Source organism: Coturnix japonica, chromosome 1 (assembly GCF_001577835.2).
Source record: "Coturnix japonica isolate 7356 chromosome 1, Coturnix japonica 2.1, whole genome shotgun sequence".
NCBI lineage: Eukaryota > Metazoa > Chordata > Aves > Galliformes > Phasianidae > Coturnix > Coturnix japonica.
The window spans coordinates 33,313,361-33,334,286 of record NC_029516.1 but is presented as its reverse complement, the minus strand read 5'-3'; the positions used below and the strand labels follow the sequence as shown (position 1 = coordinate 33,334,286).

Sequence of the window (20,926 nt, the reverse complement as noted above, 5' to 3'; positions counted from 1 at the left end):
AGGCAGCAACTCCCACTTAATCACAGACTAGGAAGGCTAAAAGAGAACACTGACTCTCTAAATGCAGTGCCTAGTCTTCACAATGTCATGGGAATAACTTGGAAGAAAGACAATACAATACAGGCTGCACCTATAGTATAATGTGCTTCCATTTTGTCTAAAAATACAGCAATCTGAGACACAGTGAAATATTCAATAGCTTTCAAAGCTGAAGAAGTTGAATTCCAAATTAAAAAGCTAAAATGGGAATAAACAAAAGTAGAGCAAGGTAAATAAATAACAACAAATGTACATGTGCGAGAAAATGCAGCATGTATTGGTTCTTCTGAGAGTTGCTTTCAGAACTGCTAGACAGCAAAATAAAATGAGTGGGACACTTGAGGATTTATGCAATACAGGCAATCATCCTTTTTACCAGCCTACCATTTAGTCATTATGACTTTTGCTTTTTGCATCCAGAGAAACCACAAATGGTTTAACTGCTTTTATTGTTTTTAGCAATCAACACGAGTTGATAGGTTTAAATACAGATCATTGCTGATTTTTAAAAATTCATTATCCTCCAATCTAACATCTTCATTATATTACGGAAAACAAAAATAATTATAACATTTATCAAGAAATAAAATACAATCTAGGCAACATAAGATCACACAGCCTTGACAAAACAACTCGATTGCAGGTTTTTAAATTATTTCAGTAAAGATACTGAAATTTATTTAGTATTTATTTATATATTTATTTATTTATTTAGACCATATGCGTAACAACAACCTAGGAGTGGTACCTAACACATACTATACAAACAGCAACCTTAAAGTGATGATATGCATAGAATCATAGAATCACAAGGTTGGAAAGGACCTATAAGATCATCTAGTCCAACCGTCTTCCCTTTACCATACCTACAGAAAACCCCTAAACCATATCTTCTAGCTCCCTATCCAGACAATTCTTGAACATTGCCAGTGATGGCAACTCCACCACCTCCCTGGGCAGGCTATTTCCGTGCCTGACCACTCTCTGAAAAAAAAAAAGTTCCTTCGTATGTCCAATCTAAACCACTTCTGATACAACTTGTGGCCATTTCCTCAGGCATAAACCTCAATCACAGAGTACAGTTTTGGGTGACACAACGTAAGGACATAAAACTATCAGAGAGCATCCAAAGGAGGGCTACAAAGAAGGTGAAGGGTCTGGAGGGCAAGATGCAAGATGTACAAGAAGTGGTTAAGGTACCAGAGAAGAGGAAGCTGAGGAGAGGCCTTACGGTGGCTTCTGAGGGGGGAACCAGATGGACAGAGCTGATCTGCTCTCTGGTGACAGTGACAGAACCTGAGCGAAAAGCAGGAACTGAACCAGGGGAGGGTGAAACTGGGGAGTAGAAGTTTCCTCACCACAGGGGAAGTGGAGTATTTGAACAGACTCCCTAGGGCAGTGGTCATGACCACAAGCTGCTGGAGTTCAAGGAGCATTTGGACAATGATCTCAGATATAGGGTTTAGATTCTGGGGGTCTCGTGTGGAGCTGGGAGTTGAACTTGATAGTCTTGATGGGTCCCTTTCAAATCAGGATATTCTGTAACTATGATTCAGTGATTTTGCAAAGATACTGAAACAAGTCAAATCAAAACTCCTCAGCTATTAGTGCTCTGTTTTCAATAATAACCAGTAGCAGACACCAAGAAAGTGTATAAAACTGGGCAAGCACCCAGTGATATTTCCTCACTATACTCTGCCAGCATCTAGCATATCGTGGCACAATGAATCCTGAGCAGATTAACCTCTGCTTTCAGAATCATCTTCCATGAACGTGGCCAATCATTTCCTGAACCCATATAAATTTTGAGCATTTGTAATACATTATTTAAAAAAAAAAAAAAAAAAAAAAGTCACACTGTAGTGAACTATTGTGTGAAGGTAGCTTTGTTTCAACCATCTGTCAGTCTGTTGGTTTTAAATGCTGCTGTCTAGCTTTGACACTAGAAGAGACAGTGAAATGCTGTTTCCTATTCCATTCTCTCGTTGCTTTCACAGATCTCTACTGTAAGTGTCCTCATACCAGAGCTGGATTTTAAACTGAGGTCTTCATCGGAACTCTCCATTACAATGCCAATTTATGATTCAAGCTATCCTAGCTAGGGTTATCATGACCCAGTCTTAACTTCCCTTGATAAATTGCTATGATGGATATTCCCTTAACATAAAATTAGAAGAAGTTTGCATGCACCTACATCAAATACATTCCATAACGTATTAAAACTGCAATCAAAGTCCACACCCTACTTATTTGTTCTAAGGAACATAATACATTTCTCCTTCTGAGGATCCATATCTAAGCCTTATGCATCTTGCAAATGGGGAGAAAACAACATTTTTCTCACTCCCTGTAATTCTCAAGGGCAGGAATACTTGCCATACCTTCAACTCTACACTGAATAAAGAAAGAACTTAAGCAAACAGTACAAAAGCTGTTCTATCAATTGGAATATGCTGGAGTATGGAGAGATGCCTCAGCCACTTTCATATAACCCCAGGGTATGTCAGGAGAAAAGGTGGCATGAAAACTGCTTTGACAACTCAAGATTCAAGGCAGCTCTGCTATACATCCACCTTTCTCTCTCATTGTAATGTCACCTTTAAATGTTTTCTTTGTCATGGGGAAAGTAGGAAGTTCCCAGACCCTGGCATAGTGTTACTTAACATGTAAATTAGCCACACACCCCATGATGCCTTCACCTCTACCAATAAAATTACGTAATCAGACAATACAGTTTTGTGACACTTTTTAAAATACTTTTAGTATCAGGTACCAAGAAGAAATCCAAAATCTCTTGTGCAATAAAAACAAATTCCAAATATTACACAAGCAAAATCAAAGATCCAGCAAAACAAATCCCAAGATTTGGACTATTATGCAATGTTTTGTCAAACAGTAACCTTAATCCTCCCCTAAAAATAATTCAAAACTCTTTTATTACTAGAATTTGTGTTATTACTTGAATATTGAAGCAGATGGCTTGAACAGCAGTAATAATAAGGAAATGTTGAGCTTGGTTTTGAGAAAATGAACTACTCTACCATCCAAATATGATAACACACAGCTAATAAAAGGGAGTTACTGATAAATGTGAAGAGGTTACAAAACTGTAAGGGGGAAATAAGCCTCCAAACATATATCTTACTTTCAGGAAGAGTTCAGATCTATAACTGGGACCAAATTCCTTTCTCAGTTTATCTGTACAAAGCTGATTAGTTGACTGAACCAATCAATGGATCCTGACTTACATGAGCAGTGCTGAGGTCTAAATCAGATTAACATTGAATAACTTTTCTCCTAAAGATAACTGGGAGATTCTGCTTTACGACATGAAAAACTAGCAACATTTTTCATAGAAACATTCTTCTGAACATCCTTATTTTTCAGGGCTCAGGGAACAGAAGTCTTGCCTCTCTCTCCCTTGTTTGTCTTTCATGCCTACTCCTGGATCCTTATTCTCTTTCCTTCAGTTTACCACGTGCTCCTGTTGAACACTTTTATATCTAACTGCTGTATCTGATTAAAAATTTAGAGTAAAGAATAAAAATATTTAGTTCAGGTGGAAATCAGGTTCTAACATTCTGGTTGTCAAATCCAGGGTGTTAGTTTTCTAGGAATTTCTGTTCTTAATCTTAGGCTACCAGATGTCATCTAACACACACTGACAATTAGATGACACTTTTTCTTCCCCTTGACCTCACACTGATAACACCAAAATTGCTGTCTCATATTACCTTGACTCTAACTAACATTCAGATAAAAAAGTTTAAGCAATGGACATGGGGGTAGAAGATGCTATATATGAGAGAAAGACCACCAATAGAAAAGCTAATATAACCAACTAGTTTTGAAGTATTTTTAAGATATACAACAGACTAACCCTTTAGAAAGAGTCTGATGGAAGTGATGTGATCACTCTTATAGCTAAGTAGTCAGATAAGGATTACAAAATAAGGGGTTCGTATTTGGTCTTGATAAACATTGTATCAGGTGAATTAGATAAATGTTAACACTATTTGTGTCAGAGCTACCTATAAACCCAAAGAACAGGAGTGAAGAGTCCATGTACCAAAACAGCACTGAAAAGTCAATAAAAAAACACTTGGAAACAGATTTTTTCCAGGTCACACAATCTAAATAACTTCTTCATCTTCTACATCAGCTCTGTTACCAATGTACAAAACTTACTCCAGGTAGTCTTGTCAGAAACTGCTAACTTACAGAACATTCTAGAGTCATACGTATAGTTTAGATTTCAAGAGTGAATTCTATCAAAGGATCAAAAATGTTGACAACCTTCCTCCATTTCAATTTAAATACATTAAATCTATGCCTCCAACAACAAACAAACAAACAAAAAACAAACAAAGAAGAAGTTACTCATTAGGCAACAATCCAAGAACGAAATTAAATAAACAAACAAATAAACACTTAAAAGGCATTTTAATCTACAGTAATAAAGGCAAGCATCAGAATGATACTGCACTGTCAAACACATGAGTGTAAGGCCATGTCTGTTCCCACCTACTAGTAAAACTCTCATGTTTTATATACAGATACAGCATAAAATACATTTTTGTGTTTCCCTCAGGCTACAGTCTGAAGACACTCTGGCAGAGCAGTCAAATTAAATGCCTTCCACAACAACTGTCTGCTTCTCCTTGCCCAAATCTCCATGTTTGCAAGGCAATTTCATAAACAATAACTCGGTAATGACCTTAATAGGAGGTAGCGTTATCATTCTGCAACAAGAGCTCTTACCTCCTTGACTAAGTTTACCAAGAAGAACTACAAAGTCTTCCGGTACAAATGAGGTGGCACTGGGTGGTTTTACCTGGATAGGAATGAGCAGCTGGAAGAAAGTCAAACAAATAGAGGTACCTGTGATTCTGCGATTCTGTGATTCTATTTACCTCATGAAGCTGCTGCCCTGTGAACCTGAGCATTATGGAAAAGATCAGACAGAAGGAAATACGGTGGCAATTTTAGAAGACAGCTAAGAGAAAAAAGATCTATGAAATCAGAGGTTTTCATCAACAAGTCTCAAATGTTTGAGGGAAATGTTTACCTTGAAATATCTTTCTCCAAAGGAGATGTTCAGACATGCTTTTAATACTAGTGGTTGATGTTGCCATTCCTCGTCAATACACTAATTTTTACAACTAATCGTTTAACGTATGCTAAACCTTATTAATGGGCACTCAAATTTAGAAGTGAAACTGCCAAAACACAGTAACATTGAGTCACATTTAAAACATCATTATGAATTAAAACAAATCAAACAGCTTCAGTTTTGAAAGTGTCCACATGGGGCCATAATGAGATTTAACTAATCCAATTACAATTCACAACTTCAACTACTCTGAATGAACTTTCACATATCCTTGTATAAATCCAGCTTCGACCTTGTTCATTTGATATCAAAAACAAAACTCTGAATTAGCATTTTACGAAGGTTTGAAAAACCAGAGAACATTGCTGATTTTTTTTTTCTCCTTCTCTCTAATAATTCTGCACACACCTGTTGAATTTCCTCCAAATAAAGATTACTTGGCCAACATTTCATAAAGTGATTAGTGACTCTGCCCATCTTTTCATTTTCTGAAAGTGGATTCCTTGTAAGACATCCTGGTCCGGTGGTCAGAATTGCTTTTTAATGTTTTTTTGGTTTTTTGTTTTTTCTTTTAATCTTCTTCAACTCATTTTTTCTTTTTTTTTTCTTTTTTTTTCTTTTTTTTTCCAAACAATTACACAAACTTAATACTTCATCTGCTCTTCATACAGCCACACTTTCTCAACTGCTATTTTATCCAGTTTGTACTTTATCTTTAGGTGCATTACACAAATAGAAATCCTTAATAGCAAGTAGCAGTTTCAGTGTTCTTAATAATTCTACTGAGCTACAACAGGAGAATCATGTATAAAACACCTACTGCATTGGCAACATCTCAGCTAACTTACAGATACAAATGCATAATAGGATAAAAATCACAGCCTAACAGGCATTCTGCATACTTCAGATCTATCATGCAAGTACTCACTTCAGCTGTGTTTTGCCTTCTCTTTGGGATAGTATCTCTGGTAATACATAAAATCCTGGAGATGGAAATCAGTAGAATCCCATCAATGTACACCAGCTGAAATCCCAGACCTTTATTTTTTTTCCACATAACAGAGATAGAATGCTCACAATCATCAGCAATTGGAAAATATCTCCTGTCAACAAGTCATACGTACAATTAAATCATATGTGAACAGTAAGCTGTAACTGCTAATCAGGAAAGGTGATACTGGAACCACATACAGAAATAAATCTTAATTTTCTCTAGAATCAATGATGCTGAATATACCAGAATAATTATATTTTTTTATTTGTAATTCATTACTGCTATGTGTTATAATAATAATCAGATCAGCAGAACTGACATCTCTGGAGCTAAATGGGTCAGTAGGACTTTTAACATTAATGTCAGTGGGAACAGAATTAGGACAATACTGAGAATATTTCATCCATGGTGTTGCAAATGTGGCACTCACTTAAAGGATTAAGCCCTGTCCTAAACAGCTCTCTATTCAGGCTGAGACCCAAGAGAAATTAGTAAGAGAAAGGAGGAGTAAAAAGTCATCCTTAAGTCATTGGGACTATTTGCTTTGCTCTGCTTTTTGTTGATAAGAAGAGACCAGAATTGTAAATCAGAAGTAACCCAACTGAAATCAATGTAGCCTTGTCATTTTCATTCTAATATAACAGAAGAATCAAATCTCCAAATACTTTTAAGGCACATGGTTTTACGATTAATAAATCTCCTGCCTTACATCTCAGTGAACTCAATGTGAATGGGACATCTAGACAAAAGATTTTTTCAGAGTCAAAATCTATCCTGCCGTGCTTGGAATCCATATTGAAAGATCAGAATTATTATACAGAGAGCCTTACTGAATTCAGCTTCACCTATTAGTTATTAACACAGAGAAGGAGGTTCCATTTTGAAATATGGCAAAAGCAATCGCAGAGTGGTGGCAAAGCAATTTGCATTAGAACTCTAAAGGGAACTGCTGAAAGGACTGCAGAGCTATTGCTGAGCAGAGTCTGATGGTGTCTGCTTTGCAGTGAGACACCTGCTAGTATATTAAGCTTGGCTTTAAGAAGAAATGTATTTGATGTATTATTTGGTAGTGGTACTAAACTACTGAACTAAGAAAAAACCTTACAGGAATAAAGTACTCTTTGAAATTGAACTGCATATATTTGTCTGAAATTGTTCATTCATTTTACTTCTGCTTTGTTTGGTTGCACAATGTATTTGAGCCTAAAGCCAGATATTGCTCAATAAATATATTTGCAACGAAAACAAAAAGTGATGGAACTTTTTCCAGAGATATTTGGACAGCACCTGCTAATTGTGACAGGTTGGCTGCTCATTTCTTTGCATTAAGTTGAAATATGCCCACAGATTGCTAACAATGCAAACAGTCTGTGCTTTTTATTTCACAATATTCTTTTCTGCAGAAACCCCCAAATCAGAAAGAAATCAATACCACTTACTGTGAAGAGGTCACCATAAATCACTTAAGAAAACTTACTGTAAGCATGATTTGCACGTCACCATGTCTAGATCACAAGAACCTGCAACATTTTTACATTAACAGTGAAAAACAGATGGGGAAGCAGTAACAGTAACTTTGCTATGTTTTACATTATGTTCATGTAGCAAACGGTGCAAAAGAATATCATGCAGTACAATGACTAAAGCTGCAATTAATTTTGCAAAATGTAGAACCCTTTAAAAATCATTCTCATTTATATCCGTCTACATGTTACTATGTCTACCTAATTCTATTTGCTTCCTTAACAATCCACTTGGTAATCCTCATTGTTTAAGCAAACTGCACTATTACAAGTAGCAAAAAACTGATACATTTTATTGTCATATTTTAAGTCCGTGGCCTCATTACTTCAATTTACCTCAACAAATTTGGTCCTCAAAATACAGTCAAATCACACCTACAAAAGAAACTTTTCCAGGTCAAGCCTGTGTGGATCCTCAGCTAGAAAGATAGACAACACGAGTACACTGAACTGTAGCCTTCTTTTCGGGACACTGCTGAGGACACCCTGCTTAACATGCTAAGCTGGGAAGTAAAATAGCAAGATCCTGACAGGAAGACTGTCTTTGCTTTTGCTCAAAAGTGATCAGATCAAAATTCAACAGATGACAATTGAGAATGGAAGGTGAGTACAGAGCAGCACACGAATGCATCTGAAGGCACTGAGGGTACTTCCTGGTATGGTTTGGAGCCATGTCCCTCCCATAGTGCCTACACTGGCTGGACTATAGAAATTCCATCTAAGACTCTTTCCTAGATTTCTCTTGCTGTGATGTGGATATACTACTGGCTACTACAGTAACTTAACTTTGAGTGTAGAGAAAGAGAGAATTTCTATGACAGCCTCTTTTCCCCAGTAGGGATTCAGCTTTATTTTGTATGTCCTCCATCAGGTTAAACAGAAATAGATTTATTTCATTTCTTATGTGTACTAAATATTAACTTGGATTTCAGCCCTGCAGTCTTTGTGCTGGAAATATTCCCACTGACTTCTAAAGAGCTAATGGAAATTTTGATTGCACAAGGATGGCAGAATTGCAGTAAAACATGTACTTCCAGCACTGTGCAAATTCCATTGTGCTGCTTCATAGCAACAGAGATGAAGTTGCTAGTAAGCTTGTACTGGGAAAACAGTATAATTCTATTCCAAAAGAATGCATTTTCTTAAATAGCCACTCAGCCTGCTGATGTTATCTGAGAATTCATACCTGCAATTCTTTCTCTTAATAATTCTCATAATAAAAATGGAGAAAATAGCCATAATTGAATTTCCCATGCAACAAAATAAGGAAATAAAGCTTACTGAAAGCATACCGAATGGATATGTATGCATTATGTGTAATATGGTTGATTGTAATGTTGTAAAGGCCGATCACGTTCTAAGAAAACACATTTAACAACTTAAGCTGTGTTTACAATAATTGTTTTTCTTTTTGGAAGAAGTTCTAACAATGGAGAAATAAAGCCACAATTTATGGTAGCTGAACAACAGCATGATGTCCTCTTAATGAACATGACACTGACTGTAACACTGTGCTGACATTCGGCACTGGGAACATCACCTGCTTCTGAGGCTTAGCAGCACTTGCCATTACAACTCTTTACATATAGCACTCCCTGTTGTGACTTCCAATTTGGCCAAAATGTAATTGCTTGAGCTGAAATCCCTTCTTCAAAATGTTTGTCTCAGACTGAATACTCAGAGATTGTATTAAACAGAATGAAAGTATGGAAAAATCATTAGTTTTGCCTTTTCTTGGCACTCTTTTCTTTGAAAAGCTCTACCATCTCCATGCACTGTAGCAGAGATCTAAGGGCAAGAAGGAAAGTGATCTTATTTCACAGATGTGATTTTTCTTAACACGATCAACTTTAGTAACATGATCTAGCAGCAAGAGAGTTCTACATTCTTTCTACATCAATAATTCATAGTTGTTTCAGCTTAGGATGAGGTTAGAGCCTTTAAACAGAAATCGAAGAGTCCAGCTCCCCCATCTTTCAGCAATTCTATGGACTGAAGGCACTCTGATAGCCTGGGAAGAAAAACATGTGACTCAAATGCACAGGGAACAAAAAGAAGATCAGAAAGTAGGGAAATAATACAATCAAATGGGAATATTTTTATAATGCAGCATTTTAGGATGATTTTTTCTCTGTGCAGTGACTATAGGATACCTCTACAGACAGCTGCAGCCACACTGAGGCCAGGCAGCTGAAGTTGAAAGCAGTGAAAGAAGAACTTTTAAACACATAAACTGCTCTGATTTGTAAGTGATGAGAAACAGGGGAGAAAAAAAATTGCTCTACTGGGTATCTCTGATTGCATATTCCACAGATATGTAACTTTTAACTTATATTTCTGTGGGCCTAGATCTCCATTATAAATAGGACTTTAATTTCCTATGGAGATATGGAATCTGGCCCTTACCATGGTTGTACATCTTAACACTTTCAATGGAAGAAAAAGTAACATGGTGTCCTGCAACATACAGAAAATTTGTTAGGTAAAATTTTACTGAGCTATTCAACTCATGGTGCTACAGAAAAAAACTTCATAGCACTGAATTCATTTAAAAATGTAAACCTAAAATCCAGTATGATGTAAAATAGAACAATAAATGCTAAGGGGTCAGAAAAGGCAAAAGATGTTACCAGTATCATACGACATGCAGTGTAGAAAACAGTGATGTCAGCTCCTATGAAATTTCCTATGATTTCCCATGTCCTGCTTTCAACAAGCTCAAGCTGTTCCATTGACAACTATCAGTAAAAGTGAAAGAGTTTAAAAAATAAAGGGATTAGTAGCAACTAAAGTACAGGTCATAGCCAGTATGACTCATGATGTTTGTCAAAGTCATGTACTCTGTGCTCTTCTAAACCTACGCAAATGGATGCTGATAAATGCACCAGACAGCAGAACTACAACATCAGAGGACTGCCATCTGTGAAGGTGCTACTGCCTAGTAGCAAAAGTTGACTTCTTGCTGAGCTGAGGAAGACCCTGGAGAGGTCCATGTTCACTGTTGTTCTAGGGAGAGCATCACACAAGACTACTTCATTGAGCCTGATTGTAAGGTGCCTGACTTCTTGTTTTTACAGAAAACTCCATTAACTCCATTAAGACATTAATGAGTCTTCAATGATGTTTAATTCTTGACAGTACACAGCTGAATTGGGAATAAAGACATAATAAATAGGTAAAATAAAATGGGTACATTTAAGTCTGTTTAATATACCATATAGAAATAGTAGGCTTTTGGATAGAAGCAACGAACAATACAGAAGCAAATACAGAGCTCTATTTTAATCCTAGAAAGTTTGAGATAGTGCTCCATATTAAGACACGCTGGAACAATTCAAAGAGCACAGGTATGCACAAAGGTGTCTAAAAAGCAGCAAATACTAAGCAGTGTCAATGAAAAAGTTCAGTCTAACTATCCAGCTTTATGATAGTAAAAAGTGTCTGCAATTTGAACCTTGCTGTATTTAACAGCCTGCATGCCAGATTTCCCCAGTCAGCTCTTCTGAAAGGTTGACCAATTTGTTTCAATACAGTGACCACTCAACAGCACCAAAAAAAAGCCAGCATCTATCCAAAGAACAGTATGGAAATTTTTCTTCACAATGTGAAGCCTGAAGTACAATAGCAGTTAATTTATCACAGGAGCAGGGATTCCTTTGGTAAGTAATTCAAACTGCTGATGATGCACTAAATCAGAGTGAGTGATGAACACATACATAGCAGCAAGTGAAGTTCAAAAGGATACAGATCTGCGTGATCAATGAGCTGCCACATGGCAAATGAAATGCGGTGTTGACAGATACAGAATAATAGTGATGAATCCCCAAAATAATCAACCTAATATAAGAAAAATGTAAATTAACCACTGCAGAATGGTTTCTTTACAGAGTCGAGGGTGTTTCTTTATACACATCTAAGTAGGAGACCTTCAAATCATCAGGCTTTTTCTCTGTATTTGATATGAGAAAAAAAAAAATAATAACAAAAACACTGATAACTTTAAGAGGTGTCTCATAGTAAAGCAATAAAACTTTCCTAGAAATGTAGTACAGTGACACAAGTTAAGTAACCAATACTTCATTTCAAGCACATAAATTAAGAGCAACAACCTACAGATGAAAATCTCATACAAATCTAAAATTATATTGCATATTACTGCCCTGAGTGATGACTGAGTGATAAGGCCAACTTTGGTGCCTTCTGCTGACCAAGCCACTCCATACTCCAACTCATATTCCCTACCTGATTAATGGCATTTTGATTGAAAAGCAACACTTTGTAAGAAGAGTACTGGTATTTAGTGACATTCACCCTTTCAGTTTCCCTGGAGCACAGTAAACTTGGCACATCAAGAAAGATGTCAGGACTTTTAACAAGAAATGTATCACCCAGTATATATCACCCATTAAAAAGTGGAAGGGGTCCTTAGATTTCTTTCTACAGACAGGATCTCTGTGACTTTTATGTATCCAAGTTACCAGCTGTGGTAACAGTTACTGTTGTTATTCAGTCATTAAATATAAAACCATTCTGCCCTGGATTTGTCTGTGGCACGCTATCTGGAAACAGTGAAAAAGCACTGTCTTTGTTACTAAATCTTGTGTTTGATATGTCACATGATTCAGGACATCCTGTTTCTGAAGGGCTTCCAGAAAATCATATCTTCATTAGATATTCTCTTGGCTGCGCTTTTACCGTGGAAGTTCTACACTATATATTCACCGTGTATTTACTGCTAAAGAGATGGGCCAGTTATCCTCAATAAATATGAATCTCTCCAAACCATATATTCTATAACACTGCCACTGCTAATATTTTATGTCCTCACAGACTTGTCCATAAGATGGTTGGCTGAATTCTGGGCATCATGGGCACCTTTGTACACATTCTCCAGTCCACACTGATTATCAAATAATATCCAGCAGTGAGACATGCTTCCCTTCACCAGCATTTTAGTTTACTATTTAACACAAATGATTGTTCTTTTTGACAGGCTATCTTGACTTCTTCGTAATATCCACCTGCCAGGTGATAGCATGTAATTTGATTCAGAAAATGTAAGAGGTGAGCAACAAAAATGGTAGATATCCTACTTGCTACTTGCTATAAATTTTATCTTTTCCTCTCCTTAGCCCAAAGGCTTGTTAGCATTGTATAAAAGATCTAATTTTGAAGCTCTTAATTAGATGATGAATCATACCTTGACTTAAATCACAAGCATTCCACGCAAATGCATGAAAAAGTTTACTCATTTTGGTTTATGATGGTGCAATAAGACTAAACAAATACTCTTTTTTATCATCTGTGAAACACTAAGGACATAACTAACACTAAAAAGAACTGAAATAATGATAATATTAACACTGTTGTGTTTTACATACTGGAGGATAACAAATAAGGTCAATAAGATAAAAGCAGATGTCTATCAGAACTCAGTTTCTCAGAAAGCCATTAGAATGAGAACAAATGAACCAGCAAGTACACTTTTGTATTTTCTATTCGTTACCTGAAGAGATCTGTAAATAATAGTAATGATGCTTCACTTTTGTAGCAATATGTGGAAAATGTCACTTTGCTGCTAACACTGGAATTCCATAATAAAACTGGATTTGAGGGAACTTAACACTAAATCCCAAGTAGCAGCACTGGGGCTGAAGAGCTAAAAAGCCTTAACAAATGATAGAAAGGGTAAATCAGTTATCCAGTTTCCCACACCATTAGCAAAGCTAGCATCCCAACTCTATAGTAAGCACAGTGAATGATATTTTGTTATATTCATAAAGAATCAAAATAATTAAATGAATGACAGCCACTTCAATTACATAACTTGTAGCTTATGAACAAGCTCATGAACACTGTGCTTTATTTTGTTCAACAGAGTCAGACACACAGGAAATCTCCATCTGGATTTCAAACAGTTTTTATAAACAGAAGCAGAATATCATCCTACGGAACTGATGCCAAGACTTTCATAAGTTAGATTTTCACATATTTTTCAATGATTTTGATAAAGTGAGGGTTTCTATTAGAGTAGAAACAGGGAAAAGGAAAAATAATAGGAAAACACTAAAAAAAAAAAACCAAAAAAAAAACAAAACAAAAAAAACCACCTCTACTACAACTTTGATTTTTTAACTTATAATTATTTTGTTTGATTTAAAGTATTTTTCTTCAATTTATTCCAGGACAATTTTAACACTGTTCAAGGCAAACAGAAAAAGGAGGTTTGAGATATATGCATAAAAATGTTCCCCAATCTCCAAGACTGAGTGAAATGCCCTTTTACTAAAACTGAATTTGCTTATGAAATGTAGTTGAAATATAGACTTTGCTGGACTAATAACACAAGTCTTATTGGCTTAAGTGAGATGAGGATATCAATATCTACATATACAAGATCTTACAAAATAATAATCTGGATGAAATTAACTATCTGATCAGACCAAGTGTTATATCTGAGGAAGTGATTTAAATAGGTCCCATGCAAAACATGAATGTCCTATAGACCCTCCAAAAAGCCGTATTTTACCCCTTTCCTTTCATTGTCTATGGTATAGAATATACCTCTCTTACCTCTCTGCAATACAACTAATGCATTTATGGAACTTTGTTTTATAGTTTTGTCTTTCAATTCATTTTGGTTAGATGTAGAATTATTGTGTTAAAAAATGACCTGATCCCAGACATAGTTTATTTAAATTTCAAAATGAAAAGCTTACTAAGAACAGATAAGATTGATTGCTCTTTCCATCTTAGCATAATTGTATTTCAGGTGAACATCAATTTACTTTAAAGGACACTTCTAAGTAGCAGGCTGCATCATACATAATTCATCAATCACAGCTGCCTGTAACATGATTTACTCAAGCAGAATTCCATGGAATGGAGGGAGTTGCATTGTTTTTTATGCTTTGTCCTGTTTGTTTTTAAATAGTTTATGAAACACTCATTTGCACTGAATTATTACTGAAAAGAGTTCATCCTTGGTAATCAGCATGTTGAATTTCTTTAAATGGAACTGTTACCTCCTCAGATTTCTTTTATAAGTTTTGAAAACATTGTTAAGGTAGAGAGAACTCCATGTTTATCAAAGGTAAAAATAAAGCTCAAAGATTTTTATATGTAGGGCAGGGAAAGGCAATAGTATTTACCTGAAAAGCATTACTAGTTTCTAGGGCTATGATTTTTCCAGCTGCCTTGACATTCATATCAGCATGCAAATGTAACCAAACAGAAGTAGCTCCTTCCTCAGCTAGCCCTCCACACAGCTGTCATGTGGCTAAAACAGCCTCTGCCTGGCACTGTACACAAACCAGTGTGTCAGCTAAAGCACAATATCTATGTACACCAAGAAATAGAGGTGAAGCTTTCATTTACAGGGGCACCACCTCGTGTGCTATACCACCCAGTGTTTTCTATCAAAGTCAGCTTCGGGGATATGTTGGTGCCTCCAACAGTCCTGATTTAAAGAAACATTTCCACAAATGTATGAGAATATAGCTTAAAAACAAGAAAAGAATGAGACAAGCTGCTATAAATACACACTTGCACAAAGACAGAAATATCTTACTTACTTGCAAGCCCATTTGAAACACAGAGTGACCCATAAAATTAGCCAACATTCGAATTAAAGCTGCACCCTGTGGGAAATAATTCAGAAAAGTAAGCTGTTATTGTTAAATATTGACGTGCAAAGCTAATAACAACAATTTGAAGTATGCAATTGTATCCAACAGTATCATCTTAGAAACTTGTAATTATTATAATCCTTAATTGCACTGGAATGAAAAAATGAGATAAAAGATAACACAAAGATTTACAAGGAAAAATGATTGGGTTCTCCCCAGCCTCGTGTGTGCTTAGCACTACAGTGCAGTTTTCAGTGAGGGCAAAACATAACATCCATGATAAAATATGCAACAACGGTTATTTATAATATTCTCATTTTAATTACATTACTGTACATCAGGATTTAGTGATAATATTTTTCTTCAAGAAAGAGTGATCTGGAAGTGGATCATTTTGTTTTCATTTTTAAGACTTTGATATCCATACTTGACTTCATTAACAGTCAGTTTATCTCCCACACTGTCTTCCAAAGATGTAAGTACTGTATATTTGTATAATATACTTACTGTACTTATATCAGTTTTTAACCTCTTGTCCCTTCAGACAAAGGACTGAGATCTAAAACATTTCTTTTGTTTTACAAATGATTCCAATTGTCAGTACTTTCATCAAGAACCACAAACATACTTGCCAGACTAGCCTTCTTTAAGGCACCCCATAGGCTTTTTTACTCCCTCTCAGTGTGACCACAACTGCTGTATATTTTCCCCTTGCACAAGTGCTCTATTTCAAGCAAAAATACCTTTGCAGAATGGATGATCTAGCTATAATATCTTACTTTGCAGTCAAATCAGGCCTTTGCAGGCCTTTGCAGTCATATCAGCCTCCTAATCCCATTAATCAAATGTTACACTTAGTAATGATCTCTATATGAGAGGGAGGACACTTTTGATTTAAAAACAGTGAATCAAAGGCTGGAAGAAAACATGATGTTAGAGTTCAACAACCTTTGCTACAGGTGCAGGTTCAGGAATTAGACTAACGCTGATTAGGGGGGAAAAAAGTTACATTATACAGATGCAAAAATTATCAGGTACTAAAGCCAAAAGGACTATTCCAATAATATAATCTGACTTCCTGCATTAATAGAGGTCAAACAGCAATCTAGGCAAAAACCTTACTGCTTCTCTTCACATAACAGCACCTATTTTAGAAAGATTCAAGAAAAGGAAAATGTTTCACAGTACTACATAACGTGTCAAAACCAATACTTACACCAACAGGTTAAATGTGCAATTTTTTTTTTTCTAATTTGAATTTTTCTATCTGCAACCTTTAAAACCATATTTAATGGCTTTTCCTGTTAAAGTTCAGGTTAGTTTTGGGATTCAGCAGTGGTCTGATTTTAAGCTGTTTAACACATATTCCACCAACTTTCTATGCAGTGCCTATCTCTGAAGTAACAAAGCACCTGTAATAATCAACATTTTAAGTAACAGTATAAATCAAAAAGATTAGTAAATTGTTAGTAATCATAAGATCATAAACTTTTCACACATGTAACAACAAATAATACGTAGTTCATAAAGCAAATGAAGAGGGGGGGAAAAAAAGAATGAATTCAGAAAATGTTTGTAATTGCTTTTAAGAAATGAACACCAGACAAAGCAAAAAGAAAAAAGAAAAAATATAAAAGATGTTTGCATTATTAATATTGTGCTGTGTTTTTATGATAGTACCTAATCTTACTGAGAGAGTAATCAGATCAGGAACACACAGCAGTATGGAAAATTCTTCCTGTTCACACAGATTATTACCTGAAAAGTCATGACTATAGGTCAGGAAGTGTTATTACCCTCATTTTACCAGAGGAACTGAGTGAATAAAGTTCTCTGAGATGCTTAAGCAGATAAATTGCAGATAAATCTATGTAAGCAGATAAACAGCAGACAGAAAGGAACCTAATAAGCAGATAAATCCAATTTATCTGGAGTGTAACTTAGGCAGTGCAACCAGAAATATATGAAGCAGAACCAAAAAAAAAAAGCCCACAATACATACAGTACATCAGTCCAAATCCTTAACAATAAGCACAATCTTTTTGATACTCATTTGTCAGTATTGCATGGTCCCTCTGCTCATTTATCAGTATCTAAATTTCACGTGTTAGTCATGGATGCATATTTGTGTAGGCAACTTAGTTCTACCGATTTCTGTGAAAAGTAATCAAACAAATACCTGCAATCTTTCCTATGCAGTCTTTTCTATCCAGAGACCAAGAACCATCAGAAAGACATGAAATAAATATAAAATTGCTCTCTTAGCTCTCCTTTAGTCACATCATGGATGAAACTGTGACTGACCTTTACATAGCAAATAGAATAAAAAAGCAAATAAAGATTGAATAGGAGTTCTAAGATACAAAGACAGGAATACTCTCTCTAGATCTATTCATTTTCACAGATACTTTAGAATTTCTTTCTAATTACCTTCAGGAAGCCCAGAAGTCCATTTATAACATCCAGAACAACAATGTGCTTGTCCCAGTTCTGCTATCTTCCCCACACAGCTTGCCTATCTGGATGACTTATTTGCTGAAGAATGGTATGGGAAACAAGAGAGAGAGAAAAGAAAGGGATTCTAAAGAAAAGAAGAAAAAGAGAAAACCAGACAACCAGAAAAGGGGCAAGAAACAGAGGAGCAAGTAGAGCCCTTGGTGTGGAGTGAAAGAAGATGGGGGGAAAGAATGGGAAAAAAAAAAAACACCACGTATTTCATCATGCTTTTTACTTTGAAAGGAGGCAGAAGAGAGAACAGTGATACATTCCAAAGAAGAACAGATGCAATTGATACATTCCCAGCTCTGAGAGGGAAACGAAAAGACAAGAAACACTGATGCTGACTGGATATGAAGAGAAACAGATTTGCAGAGAGAAGGATTAAAAGATCAGAATAAGAGAAATAAAAGATGGGCATGAAGGATGTCCCTAATTAGAGGACCCTAAGGAGGGAAAGAAGGTATGTACAGTATCTTCAGTTACAGGAGCAATTGAATACATAGCCTTTGGATTATCTGAATAGCCCAAATGCTGGCATTTTCACTGTCTATTCACCTAGGAAGCAGTAAACTATATGGAATCCAGAGAACTTCTACTTCCATACTTCTGAAAGCTTCTCTGAGGTAGACCTAAACCTCCATTTGTATAAATCCTAAATCACAACAAACCTGCCTTGCTGAAGAGGATGCTCTTTGCAATCTGTCAGCATAATTCCCTGAATGTCCTGACATGCAACTGATCTGCTCCCCACTTCTCTCTCAGGGCCACTTCTGTTCTGCCAGCACTTGTCCAGCTGAGGAATGATGTATGTACTCTTGAGAAGTGAATCTGGCTCCCTCACAGGGCACCGTGACCACTTACTGATGATTTAAGTGCTTTCCTCAGGGCAGTAGATGACTCAGTACTCTGTCAAGAGGTAAACTGCATTGGTTTTAACATATCTAGTGGAATGTAATTATTTTCTATTCATGAAAAGTTCCTGTTCTATGTTCCTGACAATACAAAAGCTTAATTAATCCAGGGAAAAGCTATGTACCATACTTTAACAAAAGTTCACTCAGTGTCAATGAGTAATGACATCACCTGGTTCTGGTGAAATACCTTTCATTAGTAGATTTCACAGTGCTTTGTGAGGCACTGATATCAGTATCCTTCCCATTACATAAATGTAAACTGAGCAACACAACGGTAAAATCATATAGTGAGGACCACCTAGCATGTTCATCCTACAGCCTGTGACACAGCTGGAGCTTCCTCAGCTTCAGCAATAAGACAGATGCTATAGGGAAGGAAGGCAGAAGATCAGCTGTCCCATTGAAATTAACTGCATTGCACTCCTTGTCTGCTAAGCACTCCTGGGAAAGCAGGTTCATGGGCAATTAGCCAACAGTGGATAAACTGCTCTAAGTTTATGCAGTAAAAGCTATATAAATTTCTTTATCTAAACAAACTTGTTTGCACACCTACACTATAGTAAAGATCACCCATTATTAGAATATATGTGTGAGCTGAAACTTAGTCTCGGATATCCAGAAAATGCAGAAGCACAGTTAAGGCATTCAGTCTGATTACCCCACATAAAAATAATAATGAAATTGTAACTTTGATCTCAGATTAAATTAATTTAATTTTTAAAGACTCACTCCTACATTTTGTGATTCAGTGGCATCACTGTAAGTCAAAAATACTGTAAGTTAATTCAATACCCTAATTAGGTGATCTGATTTTACAGTATCTGAATTATTAAACTAATTATTTCACTTGCAATTTGCATCCTGTAATCATTTCTTATACACAAGAAAATACTAAATGGATTTTTTTTTCAGTGGGAAAACAACAACAACAACATGTTTTAAGTTTGAAACCACAAAAATATCACAACTGCTTACTAGAAAGTACTGTTACACAGCCATAAAGCATGGGATACAAAATGCAGGTGTCAGTAGTATCTCTGTCTACAGATGGTTTAGTTGTTTAGACTTCTAGATGCTGACAATGGACAGAATGTGTCGATTCTCGGTGCACTCCATCTCAAAACAGATGACTTGTACCCTAAATACTCTATCTCTTTAATTTGACTCCAAAATGACCCATGGGTGACTTACATATACCAATCTGCAATGCAGACATTTAAAATTAGGTAAGATTAATTCAACTGCACTGCTCAAAAAGGCTGTATGCAGATTGATTCCCCACTGTTACAGGAGTTTTATACTACAAGGTACTTCCCAAGAACTTCGCTGGAGTAGGGAAAGACAGAGAGCATAAAAGGCTAACTAGCAGTCTTTCCATCCTCATTCCCTTCAAATTTTGTCTTTTATTTTCTCTAGAATATCATCATGGTTGTGTGTTTTATTTTTCCTTCTGCTTCTGTTTCTGTGAGTTTTGTTGCTTCTTTTAACCATAAGACAGAGGTTCATGTGACTGATTGCAGATGCCTACACTGTAACTACCTAATGCTTACTCAGTCTTGCACAGCTGAGCCAGCTGCATAGATTCCCTTTAAAGGCAATGGAAAGAGAAGCAAGCATTTGATTCATCTCATCTGAAGAAAAACATCTGAAATAGCACAGATAAAGTGTACAAAGTGCAAAAACACCTCCCTGAGTTTGTGAAGTCTGAGACAGCATCTTGCAGGCTCACTTATAAATTTAGTTTGAGTAACATCAAATATCAGGAATAACAATTGTGCAGATCTCAATATAAGTCTTTCTCATTAAATGTTTGCTTTGCTGCACCTGCTTAGGGATAAAAGCCAACTGCATTGACATAAAAACTAAAATCAGGAAGTATCTTGTTACGGCAACCACCACTATGGTGTCCAAGGTAAAAGAGTGGAATGAAATACGGAGAAGAGCACAGGACTGCCAACAAAAATTACATAACCGAATTTCTAAGAAAAAAATCTAATATACCAGTTTTCTACCAAACCTCCAATGACCCACTTTCCTTTTGCTTCCCTCATTAATAGATAGATAGATAGATAGATAGATAGATAGATAGATAGATAGATAGATAGATAGATAGATAGATAAAATAATATTATTGTTAGAGCTTTTACTATCAATTATAATTTCTTTCACTCACCTTGAACTGAAATGATGATAACAAAGCTCAGATCATGTATGGG

The 20,926-nt window shown here is 36.0% G+C and overlaps 1 protein-coding gene across 1 annotated transcript in view; it reads right to left on the bottom strand.

Annotated features, from left to right (window-relative positions):
* TRHDE (thyrotropin releasing hormone degrading enzyme) overlaps positions 1-20,926 on the bottom strand; it is a 208,118-nt gene that overhangs the window by 78,450 nt on the left and 108,742 nt on the right. The window contains exon 7 of the mRNA XM_015855777.2: positions 15,244-15,309. Within this exon, the coding sequence (XP_015711263.1) occupies positions 15,244-15,309 (66 nt within the window). The remainder of the gene's footprint in view (positions 1-15,243; positions 15,310-20,926) is intronic.